A 15,185-nucleotide genomic window follows, 5' to 3' on the forward strand; every position below is an offset into this window, starting at 1 on the left:
AGATTAACATTTATTTGCACAAGAAGAATTTGAATACAAAATGGTTGCAAAGGATTTCAATTCAAAGAAAAGGGAATATTTTTTGTCTTTATAATATATTGATAAACACATTTAATATTATTCTCTGACAGTGTAATGTTCTGTGGGTCTTTGTGTTTCTTTTTAGTCCTTTGGATTTCATATAATTTGGTTGGGATTATTTTCATTTTTGTTTTTTACTCACAGGTATTCTCATTTCATTTTTGTGTTCTGTTCATTGAGTTGCATTTTACCTTCATAGTTTTACCTTCTACAGAATTTTTTCCTTTTCATTTAGTAACATCCTTTTCTTCCCTGTGTTCATTTTTGTATTTAGTCACATTCCCTCAGCGTCTCAGGTGAGGTCCAGGAAATTAATTAAAAAGCTCAGAAAATCTGTAAGAGACGAGGAACTAGAGAATGTAGCTAAAGATAACAAGCTAAACAAGGGATGACAGTAACAAGCAAATTGGTACAGACACAGCAGGAAACAAGAATTTGACAGTGGAGGGACATAAATGGAAATAAACTACTGAATAAGTGATGAGCAACATGGGAACCAGAGCAGACTAATTAAATGCAGCTACCACTTCTATATAAGGTAATGTAAAATTATCTATAAATATGACATTTTAAATGCAATCATATATAGATAAATGGTCCACTTGGAGATTAAGATGGTACCACAGTAATGAATTAATGCAAAATGTGGAAATATACTATACTAATGGTATAACATATCTAACCATTAGTTAAGTTGAGACATGACTAAGAATTTTGTAATACACAAATAATTTAGAAGTTTGGATACTGAAATAAAATTTAAATGCAATGTTTAGATTGATTTGATCTTTCACAGTGATTAATTTTCTTTCTTGGAACTCCTCAGCTCCTCAAACAGCAGACATTTTGCCTGTGAAGAAAGAAATATATTTTTTGTTAACATTGAGTAAATTTTAGTTGTGTCTCTTTGAAAAGCATCTGTAATGACCTCATGCCAGCGCAGGGTGTCAGGGGTCAAGCCAAGATGGCAGTGTGGACAGATGTCTGTCTGATCAGCCTCCTGGGTTCTTTGTCCCCAGCTAGGCCCCTCGCTTCCCCACAGTGGCTGACATGTAGAGTGGGAGGAGCAGGCGACACCAAAGTGAGGCCGAGGGTCTGTCTGGTAGTTTATTTTCTGGCCACTAGAGAGCAGAGGTAATTCAGGATCAGAGTTTTCCTGAAACAGGGAACAGATACCTGCAGTTTAATGCAATGTCTGATAAGAACTATGCTGTAAATACCCGTTTTATTGTTTGGATGCGACACTTTCACATCAATAATCAAGGAGATTTGCAGGGTGAAACCACAGTATTTTAGTGGTGCTTGTTTGCATGTAAAGAGTCAAAGCAACACTGTTTTTAGGGCCACATAAATAATTCTTTACTTGAATTAAACCAAAGTTACATTTATCCAATACACTTGATGCAAGACAGAATATTTTACCTGGATATATATACATTTACAAGTGGCTAAATGGAACAGACTTTGGTTTGTTTATCGTTGTTTTATTGTTATGTGTATTTCTTTTGAAAGACTTCAAATTAATTTAATAATTTTTGTCTTTCAATGTACAGTTGTGCCTTTGAAAATTAAATTGCATTTCAAAGGAGGCTTGAATAATTATTTAAAAACACAGAATTCTAATAATTAAAGAGAAGAACAAAGAAATAAGCTTAAAAAATTGCAGTGTTCTCTTCAAGAAGCAAAATGTGTCGGAAAAGCAACATATCGAATAAGATGTCAGTTCTTTTTTCTTTCTTCTTTGTCCTGTAAATAGTCTGATGACTTCTGCTAATTTCATAATGTATTAATTGGAGTATATCACTGCACAGAAAAATCCATTCTGCAGTCAAAATTTCATAGAAGAATTATTTTTGTTTGACTTTTTAAGAAGTTTAGAGCTCGCTTTTCATTTTTGAAACATAAGCAGAGTAGGTGTCAGTCTGTAGAGCCAAAATCTTTCAGTTTGGTTTATTGGTCACCTATGTGCTGTTACACAATTGTTAAAGAACAATGGGGAAAAGTCTGAAAGAACAAATTTACATAAGTCCAAATGACTACTGCCTAATACAATAATATTTGGTAAAAAAAAAAAAAAAAAGATCATTTCAGAATTAGATGAAGCATGTATCTGCAATGTAAAATTTTACACATAACAGCAATTTACTTTGCTGATAAGGCACTACATACAGTCACACATAGAGATTGGACTGTATAAATAATAAACAAATGCAAGTTGAATAGCGACAATAGGAGATTAGAAAATATCGGTAAATCAATTTGACAGATGAGATCAACTAAGCCATTCCAAGTTTACATATTAAGCTGTATATATCCTTAAATGTGTGTTTTTTAAGCTGGCCTAATGTGCAGGTAAAACCAGATAAGAGAGGTAGAGTGAAGAGTTTGTAATAATGGAAGAAAAAAACCTTACAATGACACAAAAAAAAAAAACAGTTTATAGTAACTGAAGAATCCTCTATTAAAATATAAGACGTCAGGGGTTTAAATGCTAAATGAGCAACATGGAAAACAGCTGTCAGAATGACAGCATGCAACGTGCCTGTCCAAAGAGGTTTCCACAGCTGGTTCTAATGATTGTAGTTCAGTCCAATCCTGTTAATGAGCTATCAATTGAAATCAGCTGTGCTGAAGCAGGGGACCTCTACAAGCTGCATGGCAGCAGCCTTCAAGGGTCAACTTTGGCTGGCTGGGCATGGATGATCACCAAATAACACAAAGAGAGTTGAAATGAGACACAGACAAACTTTTACCAAGGGTGTAAATGTTAAGTAAAAAGAACAAGACATAAAAAAAAAAAAGTAAGAAACTTAACAAAAAAGGATTGAACTTTTAAAACACCACCATAGAAACAAACAAGGAAATACTGAAAATATCAAAAGAAAAATGAAAGCAAGAAATACTGGGGGGAAATCCAAACCAATAGTTCATTGAAAATCCTTTCATTAATTTAGAAAAAGATGTTTCAGTTACTCTTTTCCAAATGATGTCCAATTTGGACATTTTAGATCATTCCGTTAATTTTAAAATCAACCATTTTAGACTATGTGTGATTACATTCCTATTGATTAAATGATCTCAGTCAGAATATTACCTCCTGTTTCGTAACTTTGGGAAAAGATTCAGCCTCAAGAGACCTCAGACAATACCAGCATGGCTCAGAAGGGGCATCTGTAAAGACAGACATTACACAATGTGTCTATGGTTCATTGTAACAGATGTTTCTTTAAGGTAAAAAGCCACACACAAAAGCTAAAAATAAAAACTCCCTCAAATTCACAAATAGGGTCTGATCATCAAAAGGCTTGCATGTAAAAGAAAACATACAAACCAAAAAAAAATGTGCAAAGCTAACCCTCATACCAGGTGTAAAAGAAGCTGTGTTAGTGTATGAGTTAATAAATACACAGATCATACTCTTACAAACAAACTGCAAAAATACTGGGTGGGGGATGTTCAAATGTAAATACTTGTTGCCAGGAATGTGATTAATCAGTTTTAAAGGATCGGAAGGGCAGTTTTTGTCTATATATGGCTCATTTGAAAGTCAGATGCAAAATCATCGCAAAAGGTTCTGCAGTCTTTGTGATCACAAAGGAGGCATTGGTATAATGGAAAACAATCGAGGGAGAGTCTGTGCACAAGGGACTATATTTGGTTAGTCAGAAATAACAACAGTTGAATATTTCTGAAAAAAATGACTTCCGGGTAGGAGAGATTGTTGCAGCTGAAATAAAACAATCTTTATTACAATGGGCTCTATGCACAATTGATCTACTTCCTGAACTCAAGGCAGCTTCTATGTTTACTATCTTTGGCCCAATCCTAAACCGGCCCCTAAACACCATGACTGAGCACCCAGCAGTGTTAATTTCTTCAACCAGGACGATGACGAAAATATTTCGATAATGCCCCTTTTCCCCATGACGATGACGAGACGATGACTCACAAAAATTGTTTCAAGAAAATAAAAATATGATGAAAATTAAAAAAAAAATTTCGTTAACGAGACTTAAGACCAGACGAAATTTACGAGCCATGGACGAATGGACATTAAGAAATGTAAATGTTTATAATTAATTTGTAATTCTTAATATAAGTGTTTCTTTTGCTTCATGGAAGATTACGCGTTTTTGTCCCTAGACGGCACTTGTCCCTCACTGCCTCGCGCCGCTCAGTCAATAGTAGCAGAGGGCCTATAGTCCTAGCTCAGCTTCGCAGTCATGGCGCTGGGCTCAGACCATTTGTTGGAGGAGCTGGGCAAAAACAACGCCTGGATGTATGGAGCCATTTCGTTTACAACGCGAAGTTCCTATGCTCCATTTATCAGGAACAAACTTCCAGAAACTGTAAAAGTGCGGAAAGCCTGAGTTCCTTTAAATCAAGACTAAAAACACATTTGTTTAGGATTGCCTTCGACTGTTCTAGTTAAACAGTTCAGCTGAAATATTATAAGTTCAACTTTTTTATTTCCTTTAGTTCAACTGTTTTTAATGGTCTTTCTTGTTTCTGCATTTTTTATTATTTATTTATGTTTTTTTTCTACTTGTTTTGATTCTGTTTTATTTTCCTATATTTTAATCATGTAAAGCACTTTGCATTGTCTTTGTACTGAATTGTGCTATAAAAATAAATTTCCCTTGCCTTGCCTTAGATTTCCTCCTCCAAACCACAGCCAAATCAGACATTGGGGAAAGACAGGAAGTCTTTTGCAGAGATGTTGGGAGCACCCCCCACCATACAAACCTCATGCCAAAAAGCAGACAAAAGTTGACAAAAGATTCAACGTGTACAGTGTGAAATATTTAAATAAGAAAAGCAGTGTGTGGAGAAGTTCTATTATTTACGGTGTTCACTAAAATGACTAAAATTTGACTAAAACTAAAATAGATTTTTATCATTGTGACTATGACTAACACTAAATAAAAAAAAGCTGACGAAATTAACACTGGCACCCACCCTCCATTTGCGTGTTGCTGCAGAGGGTCTGACACATTAAGTGCACACATTAACTTTGAGAGACTGTTCTGACTCTCAAAGTAGGGGGTTACATTTTACTTCTGCTCCTGCAACTCCCTGCACTGTCCCTGCTCTACTGTGTGTTGTCTTTTCTGAGCCCTCTCTGCATATCACCCGAATTCAAACAATGGATTTGGTCAGCTAGTCTCGCAATGCAATTGATCAAAATTTCTCAACTGTAAGACAGGGAAAGGGGACCAGTCCTGTCTTGCTTGGATATACTTTGTGGGATACACCATGTACTCATAGAAGGCTTGGAGGATGGTGCATTTTACAATATATGATACTTGGATTTCTTCTTTTTGGATTTGGAGGATACCTGATGTATCTACAATTACAGGATGTCGGTGGCAATTTGGGCATTGATCAGGCTGCCGGCAGCAGTTGACACGCTCACAATGGCTGTGAACAAGCAGGACTGGGAGCTGAGCCGTATGCTGGGTGTGATTGAATGCAAGCTGGCTGTGGTGGTTGAATTCAAAGATGAGATGGAATAATATCTTGGATGTGCACACTCACTTCAAGGCGGAAAAACGCAACAAATTTTGAATATTGTATTCACCATGTGGAGCCCAGCGACAAAAGACTTCAAGTCTGATGAAAATTCAGACTTGAAATTCTGTGCAGCAAAACAAAAAGTGTATTTTGGATTACGGCCTCCCCTTATCAAGGCTGGATGTTATGGCGAAAGGGCCCAGAACAGCCAGCTCCCCCCAACCCCTACCCGTGGACACCTGTAAACACATTCAGAACTATAGCCCTTGATAAACTTCCATCTTATAAAGGCCAATGGCCTCTGGACAGCGTTCATGGACAAATTGAATAATTGAATGCACTCATTCATACACACACAATTGATGCTCAAATACTGGACTGACATTTGACTCCAGCCTCCAAGATTTTCCTTCTGCTGAGATGTTTGTCACGTGTTACATGTGCTTTTCTTGTGCTGAGGTGTTTTTTTATATATCTAAAACTGTACCAGGATAAAGTTTGAAAAATGCTTTTTTTCCCCCTCTCCCTCCCCAATGTGGCTCCTGTCTTTCCACAGAGAAAAATGCCATGATTGCTGCCCTATGAACTGACCAATTTTGCTCATTTAAGTCACCTGCCTAACCCGTGGTAACTAATATCTCCTGCACCTGCTCCTGCTGCTTTATATATGGCTCAACCCAGCTTTCAGGGACATATCATTGTATGTTTCTTTGCTTGTTTGACTTTGAGTTTTTAGTTGGAGAACATGGCTGACTTCCATGATTCGTGTGCTCATTCTAGGAGACCAGTGGTTACGGTTGGAGACAGTTTTTAGTCTTGTCTCTGTGTTTCCTGATCATGTCCTGGCACTTGTCTGGTGATAGCGCCCTGTTCCTGTTTTGGCTCAGTGGAGGGAGCTAGTTTAAAGTTGCACACTGAGTCTGCCTGTTTTCCTTCTAAATATTTCTGCCTCGGCTTGCTGTTAGACTCGTGGAACCCTGACACTGCTTGAACTCTCTGTGGATTTCTGAAACCCTGGATCTGTCTGTTCCTTTTCTGTTCAGAACCCTTGGCCAGGTTGCAGGCTCATGGATCTCAGAACTGTCCTGTTCTGAACTGTTTCCTGACCGGGCTTGGACTCCTGTCTGTTTACTGAGGCTGAAGTCCCCACCTCAGCTCTTTGGCAGTCCATTGGCTGGATCCTGCCTTGCTCTAAAGAGGATGGACTGAACTGTTAAACCAGGTAAGTGACTCACATTGATAATTATCTTCAGTCAGATTATCATGGTCACTTACTTGTGTTTCTCCAAAAACACAGGTAAGTGCTGCACTCAGTCTTTTCAATAAAACGCCTTTCAAGTATCACTGTCTGTCTCATCTAAATTCTGGGTCCTATGTTCTGAGTCTTCTGACAGAATAATCTGGCCAAACATGGATCCATCAGTGGAGAGACAATGGAGGCAGGATTTGAATTCAGTATTACTCAATTAGAATCAGGTGTGGGGGACATTCTCATCCAGCTACACAATCAGGATTCGCCTGCCTCTGATTCCTCTTCCACTGCAGAACCTGATCTGTCACCTGCTCAGGCTAGCATAGCCAGCCAAGAGGCGCGCCTGTCATCCCCAAATTTATTTAGGGGCAATCTGGAACAATGAAGAGCCTTTTTGACTCAATTTGAAATCCACTTTGAGCTGCAGACCTCCGTGTTGCCTTCTGATTGGGCAAAGTTGTCATATCTGATCTTGCTGTTAGCAGGCAAGGCAAAGTTATGGGGAATGTCGGACTGGTAGAATAATCCCGTTCTTTGTAGTTCTTATGAAAGTTTCTCCAAAGAATGAATTTGAGTTTTCAGCCCAGTTCTCCCTAGCAGGGAAGCTTCAAGAGGACTCCTGGCATCAAGACTGGGGAATCCGTCTGTGTCTGATTGCATAATCGACTTCCACTTGGCTGCTGAAAAGCCAGTGGAAATGAGCACGTTCTCATGGATGTCTTCACCACTGGACTCAGCAAGACAATCAAAGACGAGTTCTCCACCCAGGATTATCTTCGTTCCCTTAAGCAGCTGGAGGAGTTGGCAAGCCAGATCGATCTTCGCCTTAAGGAGCGGTGCAGAAAGCATCATCGGTACACTTCTTCTTCTGCTTCGGAATCTCCTCGCCAATCTGGTCCGGAGCCGATGCAGCTGGAATGCACACACCTTTTCAAGGAGGAAGAGGATCTCCACTTCAAGCTGGGCCTCTTTCTCTACTGCGTTGGTGAGGGATATTTGTTGAGATCTTGTCCAGTAAAAGGACAGGCTCTATAGAAGCAGTAAGGGATCCTGCTGAGCCATGCTAGACTATCTGCCTCCCCAGAACTCCTGCTCCCTGTAACTGTTTCTGTCGGTGCTCTCAGTCATAGTCTTTTAGCTTTTGTGGACTCTGGAGCTGACACCGGGTTTATGGTTGGGGACCTGGCCAGAAGACTCAGCATTAAGCTTGGTCCACCAAAATACTCCCACAAGGTTCTAGCCTTAGATGGTCATGAACTTGACCAGTCATCACTTATGACTGAACCGGTGGATGTACTGGTGGGTGGTAAGGCCAATTTATGCTTCCGACGCATAACTTCTGCAACCGTCAAATCTGTCTCTGTGCGCGACAATGCCCCCCGCGCAGAGGTTCTGTAACTGAAGTCAAGCACCTCAAAAAAATCCTGACTATGCGTCGGACAGTCGCAAAGCTGCGCAGACCTCAAGCAGAAGTGCGCAGAGAAAAAGCAGCTGTGATTGGTCCTTGGTATGCCTTTCTGGCTGTCTGTGTGGTCATCCTTCTCGATTCAGTGCCGGGGGGGCGCCATTTAAAAAAAAAAGGAGGAACAACTACAATGGACAACCTACATGTACACCTTTGGCTTTTTGCCGACTCCATTAACAGAACATGTTCTTCTTCAATGTCTAGCAACTCTAGATTAATCTCTGTGACTATGATATCTTGCAGACGCGCCATTGTTGTCTTGGTAGATCAACTGTCCCGCCGGCGCTGCCGAAGTTCTCGTGACCATCCGGCGAAGTTCTTGCGAGTTCTCGAATAGGCTCCCCCTTGCGCTGTGGGAGGAAACTGCTGTGTGTCTCTAGAGATTCCAGAACGACGGTGTAGAAGCATACCAGCAAAACTGGTTCGGGACCAGACCCAAGCAACATTTGATGTGTGCAGTTGCAGAAGTATAATCTGCCCGTTAATCATGTTGAAATTATATCCTTTATAATCATTATTTCTCCTCAGGTTCCAGTAATTTTAGGCTTAACCCGGCTTAACAAGCATAATCCACATATCAATTAGCAGAAGTTGGAGGTTTTAGGCGGGGGTACTTCCTGTCCTGGTTCCTGTCTACGCCCAGCCAAATCAGAAGCCTCAGCTAAGAGTGAGGATGAGGATTATTACCCTGATCTCTCTAAGATTTCTGTGAAGTATCACAGTCTCCAGGAGGTTTTCAATAAAAGCAGAGCTACTGCTCTATCTCCGAATAATTTGCTGCCAACACACACACCCCCTAGAGGTAGATTTTTTTTTGTTATCTGCTCCTGAGACTCTCGCTATGGAGAAATATGTGACGCATAATTCGTCCCTTTTCTTCCCCTGCTGGGACGGGCTTCTTTTTTGTGGGGAAGAAGGATGATTCCCTCAGCCCATGTATAGATTTCAGGGGTCTTAATGACATCATATTCAAGATTGCTACCTCATCTCTTTGAACAACTCAGCTTTTAACCAGATTTAGGGGGCTAAGATTTTTTCCAAGCTGGATCTTCGCAATGCTTACCACCTGGTCCGCATCAGTGAGGACGAATAGAATACTGCTTTCAATACTCCCACTGGCCATTATGAGTATTTGGTGATGCATATTGGGCTCACTAATGCTGCTGCTGTTTTCCAGAATCTGGTTAACGGCATGCTCAGGGACATGGATGGACATTTTATATTTGTTTACCTTGAGGACATTATTATTTATTCTCAGGATTTAGAGTCCTGTATAATACATTTCAGATCTGTCCTGCTTTGTCTGCTTCAGAACCAGCTGTTTGTCGAGGCAGAAAAATGTGAGTTTCATGTTAACACTATGTCGTTCCTAGGCTTTGTGCTCTCCCCAGATCAGATCTCCATGGACCCCATGAAGGTGTGTGCGGTTGCCGGCTGGCCGGCTCCCTGTAATTTGAAAGCAGCTACAGAGATTCCTGCGATTCGCCAACTTTTATCACAGGTTTATCAGGAACTAGAGTCAGGTGGCCACGCCCCCTCATGCTCTCACCTCCTCCAATCCAAGGTTAGGTTATGTTGGTCTGATCAGGCTAATCGGGCTTTCCAAAGGCTTAAGTCCTCAGAAACCTCAGGTCACCTCAATTAATGACTACCGGCCTGTCACACTTTTCCCATGATGATGAAGTGTTTCGTAAGGCTGGTTAAAGAACACATCGTCTCCAGTCTCCACCCAACATTCGACCAGTTCCAGTTTGCCTACCGACAGAACCACTCCACTGATTATGCCATCTCCTCTCCTCTGCTCTTCACCTGAGCCTGGCACACCTGAAGGAGAAGAACACCCATGTGCGGATGCTGTTCCTTGACTTCAGTTTAGCTTGCAACACCATCATCCCACCACATCTGATAAGAAAACTGGAACAGCTGGGCTTCAATACACCCCTCTGCAATTGGCTGCTAGACTTTATCACAAAGAAACTTCAGTCCTTCCAGGTCAGACAGAACACCTCTGATGTCATCACCCTAAGCACAGGCTCCCCTTAGGGCTGTGTCCTGAGGCCCCTTCTGTTCACCTTGGTGACACACGTCTGCGTCCCCAGGTTCACCACTTATCACATCGTGAGGTCCGAAGACAACACCACAGTGGTGGGCTTCATTAAAGATGGCAATGACCACGACTACAGAAAGGAGGTGGAGCAGCTGGTGCAAAGACAACAACCTGACCCTGATTGTAGAGAAAACGAAAGAGATCATCATTGACTTCAGAAAGAATCAGCCTAACCATAGTCGACTTCTCATCAACAGGTTAGCTGTAGAGGTGGTCAGCAGCACCAAATTCCTGGGGATGCACTTCACAGACAACCTCACCTGGACTGTAAAGACCACCTCAATGGTCAAAAGGGCACAAAAGTGCATCTACTTCCTGAGGAGGAGGACGAGAGCCCATCTGCCCCCACCCATCCTCACAACCTTCTACAGAAGCACAATAGAGAGCACTCTGACCAGCTGTCTCACTATGTGGGGTGGAGGATGCAAAGCAGCATACTGGAAGAAATTGAAGAGAGTAGTGAGAACTGCAGAGAAGATCATCCGGGCTCCTCTTCCCTCTACAAAAGACATTTCATCCCAGCGCTGCATGTCCCAAGCCTATAACATCGTAAGTAACCCCTCACATCCCCACCATGGACTGTTCTCCCTGCTGCCCTCTGGGAAGAGGCTTCAAAGCATCCGATGCAAGTACAGCAGATTCCAAAACAGCTTCTTTCCCGCTGCCATTAGAATGCTGAATGTTCAATAAAACGAAGAAAGAAAAAAAAAAAAAAAGGCTTAATGTTGGAAAACTGTAAATAATATCTCAGTCTTATGTTTACCTCTGATCAACATGTTTACATTTTATCACTGCTGCACCTTAAGAAATGGAAATGTCTTGAGAGCTGTACTGAATAAAATTTTGATTTGTATACATCCTGTGTGTACAAAATGACAATAAAGTTTGTCTAAGTTAAACCAGAAATAAAAACATTAAAACTGAATCTAAATGTAACGGCATGTCAATGAACAAACAGAACTTAATATTTACGTCCATCTGAGAACAACATGAATATGCCTCTTTAAGTTGTGGGAAGATGAATCTGTTCTCTCCTTCAACATTCCTTTACAGCCTGCATATGGAGCACAGTTGTGTAGCACTAAACTGCTATGTGCCTACTTTGGTTTGTAATTATTTGGGTCGTGGGGGTGTCATAAGAAGTCTGCGGATGTGAAATCAACTGTTTAGAGCATAGTTTCAATATAAATCTGAAAGTAGCTCCTTCTAGAACTAGACTCACTTAGAGGGGATAACAGGAGAGCTGACAGCTTTTTCAGGTTTTATGGCTGATATTTAAGCTCTTAAATCTGTCATTTTTCATCTTTTAAATTTTGACCATAGCTTTGTAGCACTTCTAGATACTCATTTGCAAAGTGCACCCTAAACATTATTATCGTATAATTTCTTCAAGCTCCATGGCTTTGAAGTTCATTGCTCTTTTACAGCCACTCCCACACTTCCAGGAAAAAAACGCAATTTGCTTTTTTAAATCAGGCAAACAGTACTTGTTTTGCATGTCTTACCCATTTCCATTTCATGTATACACCCATAACATGCCAAACAATTTCCCACACAATTTAGCGCAACTTATTTACAATTTTTAAAAATCAGACTTAGACAGTTTTGATCATTATTTACACACCTTAAATTTGTTTTCACATTTTCTCAATCAAACTAAACAGTTTTATGTATTTGTTCAATTTTTATTAGATATAGGGTAGCCATACAGTAAAACGATTATTATTTTGAAAATTAGAAAAATGTACAATACATTTAAAAATCTAAGGTGCTCTGATATCTTAAAATAAATCCAGTGCAACTAACTGTCTTCTGGACTTGGTAACTAAATAGAGTCTACCTGGTTGCCATTTAGTCTCAGTGTTAATCCAGCCACTCTGTGAAGGCTTCAGCAGTTTAATGGAGAATATAAGTAAACACGTTAGTGAGTTTCATTAAGTCTGATGCTCACTAAAGTGTAGGTCAAAGAGAAAGTTGCAGGATGGCAACGAGAGCATCAGAAAGCAACAAAGTACATTGAAAGGTTTGGTTTTACTTTCAATATAAAATAAAACTCCCCCAGGGGTATCAGTTCATTTGCAAGGAACAAATGAACTGATACACGTGTTGTTTACATGTACATCAGTTTAGTTTGAGTCTTAATTTGTTAATGCTGGAATGATTCTGTGGTTCTGGTTATAAATTATTTTCCAAAAAGCTGAGAAGAAAAGTTTTATGCTTTGAGCACTTCTAAATAGAATGTCCCCACAGGAGTGTGAAAAAAAAAATACTAGTTGGTGTGCATGTGTAACCTACCCTTTGTGGTGGGGGGATCAGGTGACACTGATGGGGGGTTCACGTCATCCACCTTTGACAGGTGGGTCTCTGGGAGGTAGTCCTCATCGGCTTGTGTATCTGCAGTTATCATAGCTTCCTGTGCCAGTGTCTCCGAACTTCTTCTGCATTGATCCTCTGAAATCTATTACCACCAACCACACAGAACAGGCAACACAGCAAAAACAAAAGATCTGATAGTGGCAAATAATGTTTTTTTTTTTTTCATTTGAGGGGCTCATCTTGGTTTTACCTCCTCATCAGGGTCTCCACTGTCAATCTTGTTGTTTTCATCTGGTGTGTGGATAGGTCTAGACTCAGTATTTTCCTCAATGAGGTTTTCAGTCATTATTTCTGTCTGGACAGATGTTTTCCCACTGCTTATTTCAAAGAAAAGAAGCAGAGTTGAAAATCCTGCCCCCCTAACTGCTCGACAAGAGGGTTATCAGCTGCTCAATTATCTGCAGCTTAAACCAGCTCAGCCTCTACTGTTACTCTGAAAGCCACTGCTTGATTAGTCTTAAACATTCAATCATCTCTTGCCTTACCTTTCTTCCTCCATCCTTCTTTATGTGGCTTCCTCCCAGGGTGCCTGATGTACCGTCTCCTACTAATCCTGCACTTCTTTGGCTTTTTCTTTCTCTTGTCCCTTGTTTCGGCCAGCTTCTATGCTCTCTTTCCTCACGCTCTGTGTCTGAAACGGAAGCTCCAGGCTCTAAATATTTAATGTGTCTGAATAGCTCACAAGCAGGTCTCTGTAAAAAGTAATCAGATGGGGGCTCCGGTATCTGTGCGGTGGAGTTTGGCTCACATTAGCAAGATCAGTAGAAGCCAGCAACTTTCTAAATGCTTTTATGAGATATGCAAGGATATGTGGCAGTTGAAGTGGCATTTCAAATGAAAAATACTAAATAAAGTAATAATAATATATCTCCATGGGCTCATTTGGAAATATGCATTGTAGGGCCTGTTAAGATGTTTTCACATCTTTTATGTAACTGCTCCAAACATGCTCTCAATGCTGTTCGTCAAATAATTATGAGACAATATGAAGTTTAGGATAGTGTTGTGAAAAGGGCATGCACATTTGTAGGCAGAAGGTATAGTGCCCTGGTAAATTATGTACACTGATTTCTTGGCAGACCTGTTAAAAATGTGTAAAAGCAAAACCCTTCAAATAATTAGTTTATTGCAGTAGCATAAAGTTATGCTGGAACTATTGGACTAATCAAACATCTGATTTTGGTATTTTTATGCAGCAAGGAGAAATAAGAAAAGTGATGAGGCACAAAATCCACATTGGTTCAAGTTTTGTGTGCTGATTTGTGTGGCCATGTTATCTGATGTCAATCCACTGTTCTTTCTGAACTTCAAAGTTAAGAAAACGTTTTGAGCTCTTCCTGCTCCCTTCCCCATGTGCATAGTGCAAAATGTATCAAAAGCTAGTTCAATGAGCATGGTGTCACTGTGTCTGTGCCATCAAACTCACCTGACCAAACCCTATAGAGAATCAATGCAATACTGTTAAGAGGAAGATAAAAGATACCAGACCCAAAATGCATATGACCTGAAGGCTACTGTTAAAGGATCCTAGATTTCCATGACACCTCAACAAGCTAATTCCATGCCAACTTACACTGATGCAGTAAGTATTGATATTAAGGTATTTTAAAAGCAACAGGATGTGGAAAGAAAATAAACATAAAATAGTTATTTTAAAATGTTCTTACAGTACTTTATTTGGATTGTTAGAAAATAAACAGTAGTGATACCTTCTTCCATTGTTCCAGATATTCTTCGGTATTACCACTGCCATTTTAATAGCACACATATGACTGTAGAGACTCATTCCACCAGCAGATGGAGAAAGAGTATTTCCTATTTAAATAAGCATATCAACATGAACAAAAAAGATTAATATCTCCTGGGGTGCGTTTGTTTTACTGTTTTATGCCATCTCATTTCTTTGTTTTTCTAACCCCCCCCCCAAAAAGATCACAATTACACAAATACTGTTAATTTTTAACAGTCTTGTCAGTTTGTGTAGTCATTCTTAAAATCATCATTATCACTCTGTATGCAATGGATTCACATAATAATGTATGGCATTTTAAGAAGCAAATATTAGGCAATGTTAACATGAATAAATCTGATTTTAAATAAAGGGTTTGTTTCAGAAACTGTGGAATATTTTTGTTCAAATCTGTATCTGTAGCTCACAAACATTTGTGCATCTAGACATGTCTTCCTGTAAATCCGCAGCAGGTAATGTGAGTGTTGTTTTATACGAGTGTGTGCATGTGATGTGTGAGTGTGTGTGTACTCGTGCTCTTTTTGTGGGAGGAGGGAGTCAAGGAACATAAGTGGAGATGACTCACCGGTCTTTTGTGACAGTGGTGCAGAGAAAGTGTTTTTCGCCCATTTTTTCTCCCTTAGCGTTTGCATACAAAACA

At 40.1% G+C, this 15,185-nt stretch overlaps 1 protein-coding gene across 4 annotated transcripts; it reads right to left on the bottom strand.

Moving 5' to 3' along the window:
* Positions 1-2: 2 nt before the first annotated feature.
* Positions 3-13,407, bottom strand: LOC107089376. Of its 4 annotated transcripts, none has more exons than XM_015382122.1 (6): positions 13,281-13,407; positions 12,989-13,112; positions 12,715-12,877; positions 3,176-3,252; positions 1,010-1,237; positions 3-931 (listed from the first exon to the last, which is right to left on the bottom strand). In XM_015382122.1, the coding sequence occupies exons 1-6, from the start codon at positions 13,292-13,294 to the stop codon at positions 881-883; spliced, it is 657 nt and encodes a 218-aa protein (XP_015237608.1). In that variant the 5' UTR covers positions 13,295-13,407; the 3' UTR covers positions 3-880. The 4 variants fall into 4 exon arrangements, with proteins under 4 accessions (XP_015237608.1, XP_015237605.1, XP_015237609.1 ...); XM_015382119.1 differs by having other exon boundaries at positions 12,986-13,112; XM_015382123.1 differs by having other exon boundaries at positions 12,989-13,109; positions 13,281-13,398.
* Positions 13,408-15,185: the final 1,778 nt, after the last annotated feature.

Source organism: Cyprinodon variegatus, unplaced genomic scaffold (genome assembly GCF_000732505.1).
Source record: "Cyprinodon variegatus isolate N-32 unplaced genomic scaffold, C_variegatus-1.0 Scaffold249, whole genome shotgun sequence".
Classification (NCBI taxonomy): Eukaryota; Metazoa; Chordata; class Actinopteri; order Cyprinodontiformes; family Cyprinodontidae; genus Cyprinodon; species Cyprinodon variegatus.

What these genes read in the sequence shown, in the direction of transcription:
- LOC107089376 (XM_015382119.1), bottom strand. An exon ending in GTGGAGACCCTGATGAGGAG is followed by an intron (nt 12,878 to 12,985) that starts GTAAAACCAAGA and finishes TGGTGGTAATAG; the next exon opens with ATTTCAGAGGATCAATGCAG. An exon ending in TGATCCCCCCACCACAAAGG is followed by an intron (nt 3,253 to 12,714) that starts GTAGGTTACACA and finishes CTGTCTTTACAG; the next exon opens with ATGCCCCTTCTGAGCCATGC.